At 34.5% G+C, this 15,607-nt stretch overlaps 1 protein-coding gene across 34 annotated transcripts in view; it reads left to right on the plus strand.

Annotated features, from left to right (window-relative positions):
* Nucleotides 1–15,607, plus strand: part of PCDH15 (protocadherin related 15) — a 1,617,506-nt gene that overhangs the window by 1,305,151 nt on the left and 296,748 nt on the right. For all 34 annotated transcript variants that reach the window (XR_014827612.1, XR_014827610.1, XR_014827605.1 and 31 more), the window contains one exon: nt 8,984–9,190. Coding sequence is in view for 13 of the 34 variants with exons in the window: in XM_084996683.1 (XP_084852809.1) it covers nt 8,984–9,190 (207 nt within the window). In the remaining 21 variants the exon portion in view is untranslated. The remainder of the gene's footprint in view (nt 1–8,983; nt 9,191–15,607) is intronic.

The raw sequence follows: 15,607 nt of genomic DNA on the forward strand, positions 1-15,607 counted from the left end.
ATAGAGAAATGAATGTCCCTAGATCTCAAAACCCAAACTTAATCAGCTAACCTAGTCAAAGACTGTACTAGTGTTACCAAGTGGAGAACTGGGTGGAAGGTTTTGTCAATGTTCTCACTTAGGTTTTCCTAGGAAACATGGAAAAATCTTTCATTTAAGAGCAACCTTCATCAGAAATATATATATGTGTGTGTATATATATTAATAAATAATTAAATTTCAATTAATTAAGAACAATGAAATATCAAGAGGATTTGATCTGGACATGTGAACAGTAACTGAGACTAAATTTATTATGTGTAGAATATTCACATTTATATGCATGCAAAACTTTGTTATGCAACAGTCATAAAAAAATTTTGGTGGCACTCAACCTGCATAGTTGATAATTATATGTAACATCAATTACCAGAAGCTAACTAGGTCTGCTGGTATAGTACCAATGTTTGTTGGCGATATACAGTATAATCCAGGAGTCTTACTGGTCATCTTTGTTAACCAATAAGACTACAAAGAAAGATTTTCTAGAAATCGAGTTTGGGAATAGCCCAAGCATAAAGTAGCCAGACCTAGAAGGATGTCTCTCCAAATATTCACGTTATAACCACTTCAGAAGTTTGAGGAAAGTGGGGATGTCTTGTCCCTATCCAGATATATGAACCAAAATCTTTGTGGGTAGAGTGTGGGAATCCACTTTATAATAGGCTTTCCTACAGATTGTTATGCATGCTAAAGTTTCAGAACCACTGCCCTGAGCGTTTTCCGTGATTTTTGAAAGTTACCTGTCATTTACTTTTGACATATAGGGAAATGGCTTGACATTGGTTTTCCTCCCCCACTCCTTTCATCCATACTTTGTTCCTTCCTTCTCTCCTCCCTTCCTCACCCTCCCCCCTTCTCCCCCTTTCTTCCTAAAGTTTCTAATATTTGTGAAAAATGGGTCAAGCAGGTCCTCACAACTAGAGATTAAAGGCTTATAGTTTAATAAGAGAGATAGGCAAGAAGAAAATTGGCAAATAAAGGTGTTAATGCGCTGTAAGAATGCAGTCAGTCAGAACCTTGCTAAAATAATCAATTTGTTTCAGTTTGATGAGAAAAGATGTCTAAATCATGTGTTAAGTGAAAAACAAAGTAAATCAGTGCAAACATCTTTGTTTAAACCATTGTCCATTTAAAAACAGCCCCCATATCTAAAAATATATTGGCTTCCTTATATAAGTATTATATGGAAATGCATGATACATTCTGCAAGATTGCAGATTACCTATTCATAGCACTCATTCCTATTGAGAAGGAACCACAATTGGTGAGTGAGGAAGATAGAGTATGGCCCTTTTTATGTGACTGGCAGGAATGTACATCAGTAATATTTATCTCTAGGTAAGCTTGGCCAAATATGAAAAATCTTTAACCTTCACAAAGCCAACTTTTTTTGTTTGTTTTTGTTTTTTGCTTTTTAGGGCACACCTGTGGTTTATGGAAGTTCCCAGGGTAGGGGTTAAAATGGAGCTGCGGTTGCCGACCACAGCTACAGCAATGCCAGATCCAAGCCACATCTGTGACCCACACCACCACTGAAGGCAACACTGGATCCTTAACCCACTGAGTAAGGCCAAGGATTGAACCCGCATCCTCATGGAAACTACTTGGGTTAGTAATCCACTGAGCCACAACAGGAACTCCCAAAGGCAGCATTCTTATAACTTGAAGTGTTCATGTTATATATTTACAAAAATTCATCCCTGGTTCATTTTATGTTCCACCACCAAACCTTCAATAAATATCTACCAAATGGGGATTAAAATCATGACACCATTCATTTTATTTGTAGAAAATATTTAATGTATGTTAAAGGTGGACATAGCCTATTGAAATGGAAAATACTCAAAATTTATCAAGAAGTATATTTTTGAATTCTTCTATGTACCAAGAACTGCCGAAACATTTAACTATGAATGAAACAGACAAATTTATAGTGTCTACCCTCTAGTAGAATTTAAAGGTCTAGTGGAGAATGGTGCTCAGACACTAGTTACAATAAAGTGTTAGGTTTATAGGAGCGTAGAGCAAGGGCATTTACTTTACAATATAACCTCATTTTTCTTTTTCAATATTATAAATATAGGAACAATGCAAAATTATCAGAATTATCAGGATTAAAATATGGTTTTACCTTAACTTTTTAGTTGTAACATTTAATTTACATTTTAATATAAAAATAAAATTCATTACATTAATACAAGTTTTTTTTTTTCTTCTAAAGTTTGCTGACATGGACTATTTCTTGGAGTATAAAATCAATAAATTACATATTATCAGATGAGAATATAGAAACTAAAATTATTAATTTTTTAAAAAATTTATATGTTTTCCCTGTCACTCCAAGCAACAGATTTTCTCTAAACCATTTTTATTTTTTATTTTTTAATTTTTTGCTTTTTAGGGCTGCCCCTGCAGCATATGGAGGTTCCCAGGCTAAGGGTTGAATCTGAGCTGTAGCCACTGGCCTACACCATATACATAGCAGTGAGGGATCCAAGCTGTGTCTGTGACCTATACAACAGATCATGGCAACGTCAGATCTTTAACCCACTGAGGAAAGCCAGGGATTGAACCTATGTCCTCATGGATGCTAATCAGATTCGTTTCCACTGAGCCACAGTGAGAACTCCTCAAAACCTTTTTTTTTTTTTAATTTTTAATTTTTTTTGCTTTTTTTTTAGGGCCACACCTGCAGCATATGGAGGTTCCCAGGCTAGGGGTCTAATTGGAGCTGTAGCCTCAGTCCTACACCAGAGCCACAGCAACACAGGATCTGAGCCACATCTGTGAGTATACCACAGCTCACAGCAATGCCAGATCCTTGACCCACTGTTTGAACCCGCAACCTTGTGGTTCCTAGTTGGATTTATTTCCACTGCGCCATGAGAGGAACTCCATAAACCATTTTTAGTAACAATAATGCAACTCACTGTTACTGAGCAAGGGAGGGTATTTTTATAAGTATTTTGAATATATGGTGTCGTAGTTCTCACATGATTAATACGATGTCTTGTAAGTTGTCATTTACTGTGATTAAGCGAGAGTAAATGACTTAACAGGTGTTGAGAAGTTAGTTTCATATAGACAAGAAGATAAACATTACTCTGCTAAGCCTCCTTTTTATTACAGAATTGTTTGCTGTTGCAATAATATGTGACTTCCTTACCAAAAAAGTGTATTAATTTATTCATTGTTTATTGATGGCCCACTCAATGTTAGCTACTATAATTAAACCCTGGAAATAAACATGAACAAAATAGTGGCACATTCCTAATATTTTGAAAGTTATATCCTAGTGGAATAATTGTGATTACAAATTAAATACATAAACAGATTTTGAAATATTTTAGATGTTAAGTGGTATAAAAATAGCAAACTACATTGGGAATTCCAGTGCTGGGAATATAATTTAAATGAGGTGGTCAATGTAGGCCATATGGAAAAAGATATGTGATTCATTTGGGTATCTGTGAAACTACCATTTGAGGTAGAGAAACAGCCAGTGCAAATATTGTGAGGCAAGAATATGTCTGATTTTTAGTGGAACAGCATAAAGATGGTATGGTCAGAGCATATTTAGTGAGAAGGAGAATAAATGATATGCGATGAAAGCAGTAAGAAATCAGATCCTGCAGGCCTGAGGCAAACTGAAAACGTTTGAGGGGTTTTAATGAGAGAAGTGACTTGAGCTGACTATTATCTAACAATGTCACTTGGCTACAATTGTGCAAATGGGCTATTGGCAAGAGTAGAAGCTGATGGGGAATTTTAAATCATTCAGGGGGCAGATGATGGTAGGTTGGTACTTACTGGCATATCCACGGTGGGAGAGGTAAGAAGTAGGTCCTGCATACATTTTTAAGTTATATTCAATAAAATTTCCTCAAAGATTAGATCTGAAGTGTGAAAAGAACCAAGGATTAAAGGTGACCCCAAGGTTCTTGGCCTGAGCAATGGAAAGAATTGTGCTACTATTAAAAAGACTGTGGAATAGTTTTGTGAGGAAGGAGATGAGAATTCCATTTTTGCAGAGGTTACATTTAAAATGCTTATTAGCTACTGGGTAGCTAATAAAAATTATTTTAAAGTTACTAATAACTATTATAGTTAAATAAAAACTATAATAATTAAACAACCATATATTATTATCATATAATTAAATAGTAACTCTACAGTCACTGTAGTTGTAGTTATCACTTAAGCATAGTTATTATATAAACAGTTGGTATAGATTCTGGACTTCAGAGATCCTGACTGGAGATAGGCAGTGGGAGTCATGACATTAAGGACATTTTTATTTATTTATTTTTTTTATTTATTTTTTTTTGTCTTTTGTCTTTTTTGTTGTTGTTGTTGCTATTTCTTGGGCCGCTCCCGCGGCATATGGAGGTTCCCAGGCTAGGGGTTGAATCGGAGCTGTAGCTACCGGCCTACACCAGAGCCACAGCAACGCAGGATCCGAGCCGTGTCTGCAACCTACACCACAGCTCACGGCAACGCCGGATCGTTAACCCACTGAGCAAGGGCAGGGACCGAACCCGCAACCTCATGGTTCCTAGTCGGATTCGTTAACCACTGCGCCACGACGGGAACTCCACATTAAGGACATTTTTAAAACCATGAGATTAGACAAGATCATCAAGGAAGTAAGTATGAAGAAGAGAAGATGACCATGATCTGATCTGAAGGCCACCCCCATTTTAAGTTGGGGGTAAAAGGGAGAAACTAGAAAAGGAGAATGAGAAGAAATGGATAGTATGGGAAGAAAACTAAGAGAGATTGTTTTAGAAAACTAAGAGAGTCTTTAAAAGATCAATGCTTTAAAGGCAAGAGTTCCTGTCATGGCGCAGCAGAAACAAATCCGACTAGGAACCATGAGGTTACAGGTTCAATCCCTGGCCTCGCTCAGTGAGTTAAGGATAAAGTGTTGCAGTGAGCTGTGGTGTAGGTCGCAGATGCAGCTCAGATCTGGCGTTGCTGTGGTTGTGCCATAGACGGGCAGCTACAGCTCTGATTAGACCCTTAACCTGAGAACCTCCATATTAGACCCCTAACCTGGGAACCTCCATATGCTGTGGGTGCAGCCCTAAAAAATGACAAAAAAAAAAAAAAAAAAAAAAGACAAAGAAAAGAAATGCAAAAGGTAGGTTAAGGTATGGACTAAGAAAAAACATTGCTTTTAGTAATATAAGTGTCACTGGTGATTTTAAAAATGGCTAAATTTGAGTGGTGACGGCAAAAGCCTGAATGAGGTGGGCTTAGAAAAATTGGAATGAAAGGATAGGCAAAAGTGAACAGATACAATTCAAAAAGCGGACACTTTAGATGCATAGCAAGTAATTCCTGACTTTCCAGGAAAAATTATTTATTTTTTTCTTCCCTAGAATTGATTTAAATCTTGACAATCTTTCCCATTTTCTTTTCTTTTTTTTTTACCCCTAAATTATTATATCTTACTTGAAGGTATTGAGATCCTGGAGTTTATTAAATTGCTTGCCACCAGCCAATAGGATGAAAGTTATCCCGTATTGTCTTTCCTCTTGTTCAGAGAGCTAAAAAATTATTAATATTTTCCAGTTTTAATATTGAAAATGGAGTAGTTTGTCTCTTTTAATGTTTTGTTCTCCAAAGTAACTAAACAGTATATTTTTTATACTTCCGGTCTTTTCACTTTAATTTTACTTTGGTCTCATTTCTAAAAACGGGACTCATGCCCAGAAATTCTCCAAGCAAAACCTGGCTTTTAAATATAATGTTTAACTTCAACTACAGACTTTGTAGATCTAAATAAGGTTATCTTATGGGATTTGATGATTTTTTCAAATAGCACCTTATTTCATTTGACCTGATTTTTTTTTAAGCTTCTCATGGCATTCAATAGTGATTACAGGGGAACAGAAAAAGACCTTTGAGAATTCCTATTTATATTACATAGAAGAGAGGACTGGATGAAAGATTTCTTGCATGAGCCCTCTAAAGAGGAAAGTATAATAGTATTAATTTAAGTGTCATATTTTAACTCTAATTCAATCTGGGGTATCCACCTTATTAATAGTCTTTTCTACCACTAATTTATCCCATCGGCCTTACATTTGGATGTTCATTTACATTCTCTAAGTTAGAGAAACATGTGGTGAATTTCCCTGCATAGCCTCTCATAAATCAGAAACCTGAGTTTAGGCCCTACTCTGCCTGTTACATGTGGCATGGCCTTAAACATAAAAGTAACCTTTTTGTTTTTGCATCAACACAAAAATATATGTTTTCACATTTAGGGGATCAAAATAGCATAGAGATTAAGAATTTGGACTTTGGAAGTTCCTTTTATGCCTCAGCAGGTTAAGAACCCGACATAGTGTCCATGAGGATGCCGGTTTGATCCCTGGCATCACTCAATAGGTTAAGGATCTGGGGTTGCTTGCATAGGTCACAGATGTTGCTCAGATCCAGTGTTGCTATGGCTGTGACTATGGAGTAGGCTGGCGGCTGCAGTTCTGGTTCAATCTCTAGGCCTGGGAACTTCATGTGCCCCAGGTGAGGCCTTAAAAAGAAAAGAATAAAAGAAAAATGGTATGTGGGCTTTGGAGGCAGATATATGGTTAGCACATCCAAAACACCCCTAAAAGGACAAAATATGTAGTAGCAATCTAACAATATTGGTCATATTAAAAAATAATGTTAGGGGAATAACAGACAGGGCCTTTATATGTTATCTTTAAAGATACGGGAAAATCCGTTGTTTCCATAGATCTAATTTGAGTTTTCTTTTTCTTTTCGTTGGATCATTTTGTTTCCATCATGCAAATAATACATGTTTTCCCGGCTTCACAGCTGGCAGTAAAAATTAACAACATACGAGCTGAATGTAAAACAAAAGCTTCTTTCATTGCTGTACAATTTGATTTTTCTTTTCCCTTCACCATCCATAAATTGTGTGTGTTTATTGGGGGAAGGGGACAAATTATAAAATTTGTGACTTTTCATAACATTATTAGTATGTCCAGGATATAACATAATGACTTTAAGAATAATTAAGTACAAAATAAAGGGAGAGAGAAAAAGTTCTGCTCAGAATGACTTGCGTGTATGAACTGATCCTGGTTCAATCAGATCAAGGTCATTGGGTTGGAACCCCATATGGACCAATTAGTTTCAAACAGTGTAAAGGTGATGTTTTTTAGTCATGGATTGTACCTCTGACCCGGGTCAGCTGTGTACAGAAAGCTTGCTGTGTGTCACAGAGGGGACTCCTAGATTATTCATGTCTCAGCGCAAATTAATCACAACTGCTGGATGCAAAGAGTTTATCCATCCTGATGGTGTCAGGAGCACATATAGTTATGAGCGAAGGATACAAAGTTCCAGAAAAGGCTACATATTATTCCAGCACTATTGTCTTTAATGCAGAGCAGAGACTCAGAAATATTTTCTGCCATGAACCACTCTGGCAATCTGCTTTCAGATGAAAATGTAAATACATAAAATAAATTACATAACATTATAAAGGAAATCTAATATATTGAAAGTTATCAAATATTAAAAAACAATGTATTTCTTCTAAATCAACACTTTATATAACATGATTTCACAATGTATTAATTATAATAATTTCAATGTAGTAATTATAATAATTTCAATGTAGTAATTAGCATAAGTGACATTTCAAAGTATTTTTAGTATTAATATGAAGTGAATTTTCTTGGTGCACACTCACTGGTATTACTAAATATCACTATGGTTTGTCACCTACCCTTTCAATTGATGAAAAATGCTAAATTACAACTAGAAAAAGGTGAAAAATTATCTTCTAGAGGCCCAATATTGAACAACCAAAGATATCTATCTGAATTGCTTATAAATGTTCATGGCCAAATGTCATTGTTTTATCTAGGAAAGCACTTCAGGATTTAAAATAAAATATTTAACTTTTAGTTGATTTTAAAATAAAACTATTGCAACAATAGGGGAAATATATCAATAAAAATTATGACAGAATTTGAATTTATTTCAAAAAAAATGTATTATATATATATATGTATATACTATAGAATTATACTGATTACTTTTTTCCAAATTTTGGAGGAGATTTTCTAGAAGTCACTTGAGATAAAATCTTCCTTTAAATAAAAATTTTGCATTGCTATATAGTAAGATGAATTTTTAAAAAACAGAAAGTCAATATTTAGTGTTAAGAGTTGGTGTTCACCTATTCATAACATGACTGTGTGGAAATTTCCTAAGACAATTTATTGGAAAAATAAGTTGTCATCAATTTTTAAAAATGAATAGGAGAAAAAAAGAATTAAAACATATCTCTAATATGGGAATATTAATTTTACTTGAATAACATATTTATGCCTCAGTAACATTTAAATTTCCATTGCTACTAAGAATATCTTATTGAAATCATCTCTGTCCCATATAGAATTCTTTTGAGGACTTTCCATGAGCAACAAATGTAGCCTTAATCTATTAATTTTATGTAGAATTATGAATTATTTGGGGAATTAATTATTAGTATGGAATGAGAAGAGATGAAAGGGATGATAATAAATACAGTATGTTATTTGAGTTATGAATCTTTTTCTCTGTCTTTTATTGAAATGTTTTATCAGCATTAACTCAGTGTCTTCACTTCTTAATTTTCTAACTGTATTTAAACACTGTGATTTCTTATAATATGCAATGACAGATACAAAGTTTATTACAGTGATTTTTTAAAAAAATATGCAATGGGTTTGAGGACAGGAAAGCAAAAATTGGTAAAGCATCTTTGGACTTTCATTTCCTCGTATTTTCCAAGGGTCCTTCAATTTTAAAGAAGTTCTTCTTTCTGGAATGATACCAATTCAAAAAGAATTCGTATATATAGTATGAGAAATGACACTCCAAAAGGACCCTATAACATATCAAGTGTTAATATTATTTTATTCTTTTTTAGGCCGAACAGGACAATGGCCACCCTCTTCCTGCTTTTGCCAGTCTACATATTGAAATACTGGATGAGAACAATCAGAGCCCGTATTTCACAATGCCCAGTTATCAAGGCTATATTCTGGAATCTGCCCCAGTGGGAGCAACTATTTCCGACAGTCTAAATTTGACCACCCCTCTAAGAATTGTAGCTCTCGACAAGGATATAGAAGATGTAAGTTAAATATATATTGTGCTCTTGTTTTCTTAACACATCTCTCGGTATATTTATGCCAATAGGAGATATTATGAAGACATGGTTACATGAACTATGGAATAGAGAAAAAAAGTGCAAGTGAGAGTCTTGGTGTGGTAATTTCAATTTCATTATCAAGAATATTATTTTTTTTAAAGTAAGTTTGAATCAGCAACTGTTCTTTTTCAGTTTACAGATATTCAGTATAAGGAAGAAAATGAATGTTTCACTTGCAGTTTGCTAAAGTACCAGGGCAATCTTTTTAATTAATATGAGTTAAAAACTATATAATTACAGATAGGGAAAAAGAATGGCATTGCTCAATAAATATAAAAATATCATGAAGGCCGTTCTAGACTGTGATTTGGGGAAATTTTATGATAGTATGTTATTAAACAAAACACCTTTTGGGGCAGTTGACCCACCCGCACTTCCACTAGTGACTGTGTTGAACTAATACTCTTCCACTCAATGTATCATTGTCCTCTGTTTTTCTGATACTGACACTAGCCAAAGGAATGGGAAATCATCAAGACAGGCAGGTCAGAGTATTTTCCCTCCTTAGCTAGAATGATTGCTATAGGAAGTAGACAGAAAATCTTTACCAGTTCAGTCAGCGTCCTCCCAGGAACTGAAGGGAAAACAAAATTGGAGCTGGAAGACTTTGGCATCAGGAATTAAAGAAGTGGAGATGACTCTGAAGCCATTGTAACTGAGTTTGCTGACATCAAGGAGAAATCCCATTAGTGGTGGGAAAAAATGGAGCCTGACATTCTCTGTGTGACTGTAGAAAAGTCCTGCTGAGTTCCTGTTTTTTAGGTTACAATATCCCCCAGAACTATACTAATTCCTAAAGATTTTCCTTTTATTCTCTTACCTACCACAGTATTTCCCAAAATATTAAAAAAAAAAAAAAATGGCACTTGCAGCTTTTTTTTTTTTTTTTTTTTTTTTTTTTTTTGCTATTTCTTGGGCCGCTCCCATGGCATATGGAAGTTCCCAGGCTGGGGGTTTAATCGGAGCTGTAGCCTCCTGCCTAGGCCAGAGCCACAGCAACGCGGGACTCGAGCTGCCTTTGCAACCTACACCGCAGCTCACGGCAACGCGGGATCGTTAACCCAGGATCGTTAACCCACCGAGCAAGGGCAGGGACCGAACCTGCAACTTCATGGTTCCTAGTCAGATTCGTTAACCACTGCGCCACGACGGGAACTCTGGCACTTGCAGCTTTAAAAGTCATGACTCAGCAATTTTTCCCATTTCAGTAGTGTCTGATAAAATTTTCTGTGATGATAGAATTATTCTGTACCTATGCTGTCCAATATGGTAGCCACTAAAGATACGTGGCTATAGAGCACATGAAATGTAACTAGACTGAAAATATAATTTTAACATTTTGTGTAATTATTTTGAATGTGAATGGTCACATGTCACTAATTGGACAGGACAGCCCTAGAATGTCCCCCAAATCTTGTTTAGTAAATTGCAAGAGCACTTCCAGATCTTTTTTTTCTTTCTGGAAAATTTTGTAACACTTAGTAGAGGCTGTGATGACCCTTGGGTGTGCTCCACTTCTCAGCAGATATTTTATTTTACTCTATATCTTTCTCTACATTCTTCTCTTTTCTCATCCTGTCTTTTTTGTCCTTCTTAATCTCCCCTCTTCTTTTGTCATGTTTTAAACGATAGCTAACTTACATTGAGTTCTTAACACCTGTCAGACAATATAGTAACTGCTTTATCTTGCATTAATTTCCTTAAATCTCACAGCAAACATAAAAGATGCAGTTTTGCATATTGCAGAAGGGGTTATTTAAGCAATTTTAAATGCCTTACTCTGATCACAGAGTTAATAAATGATGGAGTTGGACCTTGAGCCAAGGTCTATGGGAAATAAAAACATTTATTTTAATCACTAGTCTAGACAGACCCTTTCTATTTTATATAGTCTGACTGCAGTCTTACTCTGATAACAGCTGTTAATGCCTAGAATATCTCCCTAGAAAAGTGCATATACATACACAATATCTCATCCCAGATAAGAGTGTATGGACCCCATAAAATTAAATGGGTTTCATAAGTCACAGGTCATTTAGTGAATACTCACCAGAAAATTCACAGAGCAACCCTTAATAAGTTTTATCCAGGCTAAGCCAACATATTTTGAAGGCCTGGTGATGTCCCACAAATTTTGGTGTGGATTTTACCTCATTTCTTAATTTGAATCTATAATCATCCTTTAATCAGTGACTAGTCAATTTGGAAATATGTAGTAGTTTAAGCCACACCTTCCTGAACACAGTGGTTAGCACAAGTTAAATCCTGATGACAAAATGTTGTTTTACTCTTTCCGTAATAACAAAATGTATGTATTTGTACTTTCTTGGTGCATTTATATTATTTACTGGTTGCATACTAAGTCCTATGCTTGCTTGTGCACTTTCTTATTTTACTGGATTGTCATTCACTTCGAAATGAACAAATGCTAAAATTATATTCTAAGGGACTTTGTAAAAGATAGTGCAACTTACTGCTGAGTTGGGGTGGAGAGAGCACTTTGTGCTTTAGAGTTAGATAGATCCAGGTTTGACTGTGAATCTACCACATGACAGCTGTATAACACTGTGAGCCTTATACTTGACAGTTGCTACCTTTTGTTCAAATGCCTATGATCCAAAAAGATACATGGTTCAGTCACTGCTGCCTTGGTCTGCTCTTCACTTGGGGCTGGTGGGAATGGGGAGGGAGAGAAAAGCTCCTTTAGAAGATGCCATGTAAATTGAGTAGAATAATTGATATGTTTTGTAGACATGTCAAGTAATTCAACAATGCGTATCTGGCCACTTGTTCATCATTTAGATCCATTTACTTTTCAGTAGTACCTGCAGTGAGTGATTGTCTTTAGGTACCTAGAGAGTGAACAAGCATGTCTAATCTCTAGCAACAAAATTTTCTAAAATACTGCATACAAGTTATATATATATCTATACTTCAAGTCCAAAGAATATTAAACAGTTTAATCCAACTTCCTATACTATGTGAAATGTTCTCTGGAAGTCCATTCTTCAGGAATTGATGTTATACTTCATAGCACCATTCAAGCTGAAAACCTAGGAGTTGTCCTTGATTTTTGTTTACTTGTGATAATGAATAAATCTTCAAATTCTCCCTGTTTAGTCATCTGCATCTTTCTTGCCTCTTTTTTCTCTCTATTCTTACAACCTACTCATCTTTTATTAGAATTGATTCCTGATATCCTTTCTTCCATTTTTTCTTGCTCAAATCTATCTTTCACTCAGCCAACTAGAGTTATTTATTCAAAAACTCAATGTGACTATATCACACTTCTGCCTAATATACTTCCATGAAATATATACTTCCAATATACCTCTTCCTGCAGAAGAAATTTTAAGCTCATGTACATGGATTTCTGTTATTTGATACCTGAACATTTATGCAGCCTCATTTTCTGAAACTTCTGTTTCATCTGTAACATTTAGCGACTACTTGTAGTTTCTTGTGTTATGCCAAACCGCTGCCTAATTACCTTTGCTATGTTTTCTTTTTTGAAATTTCATCTTTCATTCCACAAGCTGGCTTGGTTAACTTATGCTCAGAGTTTGGAATTCAGCTCATACATCCCCTCATTTAAGATTCATTTCTAGATTATGCATTCTTTCAGTTGAATTGCATGTCTCTTTTTGGTACATTTCTTTAAAGTTAACCTTATATCACTATATATGTCCTCCCTCATTGAGTTTAAATCCCTTGGGATAGGTCCTAGATCTTAATAATTTTTGTATCTTGACTATCTAACACAGTTCCCAGAACTTAGTAAGTTCTAGTAATTGTTTAATGAGCTAATATGTTCAGGCATGAATAAAAGAATGAAGATATCTGACGAAAACATCTATTCTAATGATATTGAATTAACTGTGTCACAATATGGTCCATTCCATGGTTGAAAAACTAACTCCCAGAAAGTGCTTCATTTTATTTGAAACCAACATTCTAGGAACTCAACCTTTATTCTTTATATCTTCCATTTGACAGTACACAGACTAAATCTTTTGATTAGTGATTGATATGTTTGAAGATTAATTTATGTCCTTCTGAATCCTATTTTTTTTTCAGGTCAAGTGCTATTTATTTTTAAAAAGTAAAATATAATTCATTGCTAGATTATTTTAAGATCTGAATTAACAAAAGGAAATTTCAAGGCCCTTTCAATTTGCAGGCAAGAATTTTACTACAGGGTAAATTCCAGTAGGTTTTAAATGTCAGAATTAATGAAATTAATCAGCATAGGGATAAAGAACTGTCACCTCATACAGGTGTTGCTAACAGAAATGGAGATAAAGCATCAAGCATGAAAAGAGAAGTTGTCACTTCAGGAGTTGGTTTTCCTGAGCAGACCTCTGCCACAAGGCAGATGCCAAGAAGAGGACAGACTTAGATCTGTTTCTCTAAAAATTAAGTTGTTTTCTTCCATCAATTCAGTAGAAAGTAAGACAAAGTTTTAGGATATAGGAGCAGAGATATGTGATTTGTGATGTTATTAGCAGCATATATTTGAGTGAGAAGGAATCTTGTCTTTTTTTTTTTGGTTTCTTTAAGGCTGTACCAGTGGCATATGGAGTTTCCCAGGCTAGGGGTCCAGTTGGAGCTGTAGCTGCTGATCTGCGCCAGAGCCATAGCAACACAGGATCTGAGCCATGTCTGCAACCTATCCCACAGCGCACAGTAACGCTGGATCCTTAACCCACTGAGTGAGGCCAGGGATGGAACCTACATCCTCATGGATGCCAGTTAGGTTCATTAACTGTTGAGCTATGACGAGAACTCCAGAGTGAGAAAGAATCTTAATGTCCAGGGAAACTGAGAAAAACTAAATGAAAATACTTGTACTAATGTACCTTTTCTGTAGATATCAACGTATACATGTAATATATACGTGAATCACATTTATAAGTTTTCTCAACCATTATTACCTTGTAGTTACAAAATAGTTCAGAATATAGGTAGAGCACGTAATGCACAAGAGACATGTCTGTTACAACCAGATTTTTCAGTGGAAGAATCACTAAAGCTTAGTTATTGAATTCTGGTTTAAAAAAAAAAACAGAGAATAATAATTATTATTTTGAGGTTATGCTTTTGGCTTGCAATTCCATGTCAATTCAAATCCCTGTATTGTGTTATTATTTCAAAATAAATATATCTTTGAAATGTAATATAATACATTCTTAAAGGTATAATAATGTACCTATACACTTTATAAATATTGTTATACTATCATATATATGCTATGTTGTATCAGAATACTAAGAAAAAATACACCTTGGAAAAAATTATTAGTTTAAATGTACTAAATATTTTTGTTTGTCCGTTGCTTCGTTAGTTTTACTAGTGGACACTTATATGCCATATATAGTTGAGGTCATTTATAGTTACACTTTTTAATTTAATATTTAATTTGTACATAGGTTCTACCTGGTGGAGTTCCTGTAGGTACTAGTTGTTAATTTTGTGTTCTTTTGTTGATTGGTGTGGTTCATTTCCTTGTTCTCTTTCCTTTCTACTAAAAAAAAACCAAAAAAACAAAAAACAAAAAAACAAAAAAAGCAGTTACTTCACTTATAAAGACCCCAAACTATTAATATGATGTAAATAAATTTAAATTATGTATGTATTTTAATAGTAATAATTTAAATTTATTTACATCTTATTGATTTTAATATTTTGAAATTATAGAGAATCCAAACTGAATGTGGACTTAAAAATTATTTAATTATTTTTTTTTAGTCCATAAAACATTAATAATTCATAACCACATTCTTTCAGCAAGATTCTAACCTTGGGGTTGAAACTTTTTGAACAAGGTACTTCAGAGCAGTACTGTCAACTAGTTCAAACTGTCAGATGAGATTAAATTTTTATCATTTTCTTGTTATGCTTTGCAGCATATGTATGCACATAAGTATGCATACATATATGTGTACACATATAAATTACTGTGCTGTGTGTGCATGTATATGAGAATGAACACAATCTTGTTTGTGTAAGTGTGATATCATCTTTTGAGTCTCCTTGGAAACCCAAAGTTGGTTTTAAATCCAATAAACTGTCATACTTGAATGTATTTCTTCTATGTGATGGGATTTTTAAATTTAAGATTCATCTGTTAGGTTTCCTTTGTGTTTCTATTTGTGTTCACTTTATTCATTTTATCATACTCTGAGTAAATATCAGAGTTTATTTTAACCTCCCAGAAAATGACACAAAAATAAACAAAATAATATATTCTGGTATATTCTGAATGTATACTTTACAGTAAAATTAAGTTAAATTAAATTACCTTATTTCAGGATAAAAAGATTATTATATTAATCAGCC

This window comes from Sus scrofa, chromosome 14, assembly GCF_054392235.1.
Source record: "Sus scrofa isolate SSC_HxYL_T2T_F1_AM1 chromosome 14, Sscrofa_HxYL_maternal_Yorkshire_Landrace_v2.0, whole genome shotgun sequence".
In the NCBI taxonomy this organism is placed as follows: Eukaryota; Metazoa; Chordata; class Mammalia; order Artiodactyla; family Suidae; genus Sus; species Sus scrofa.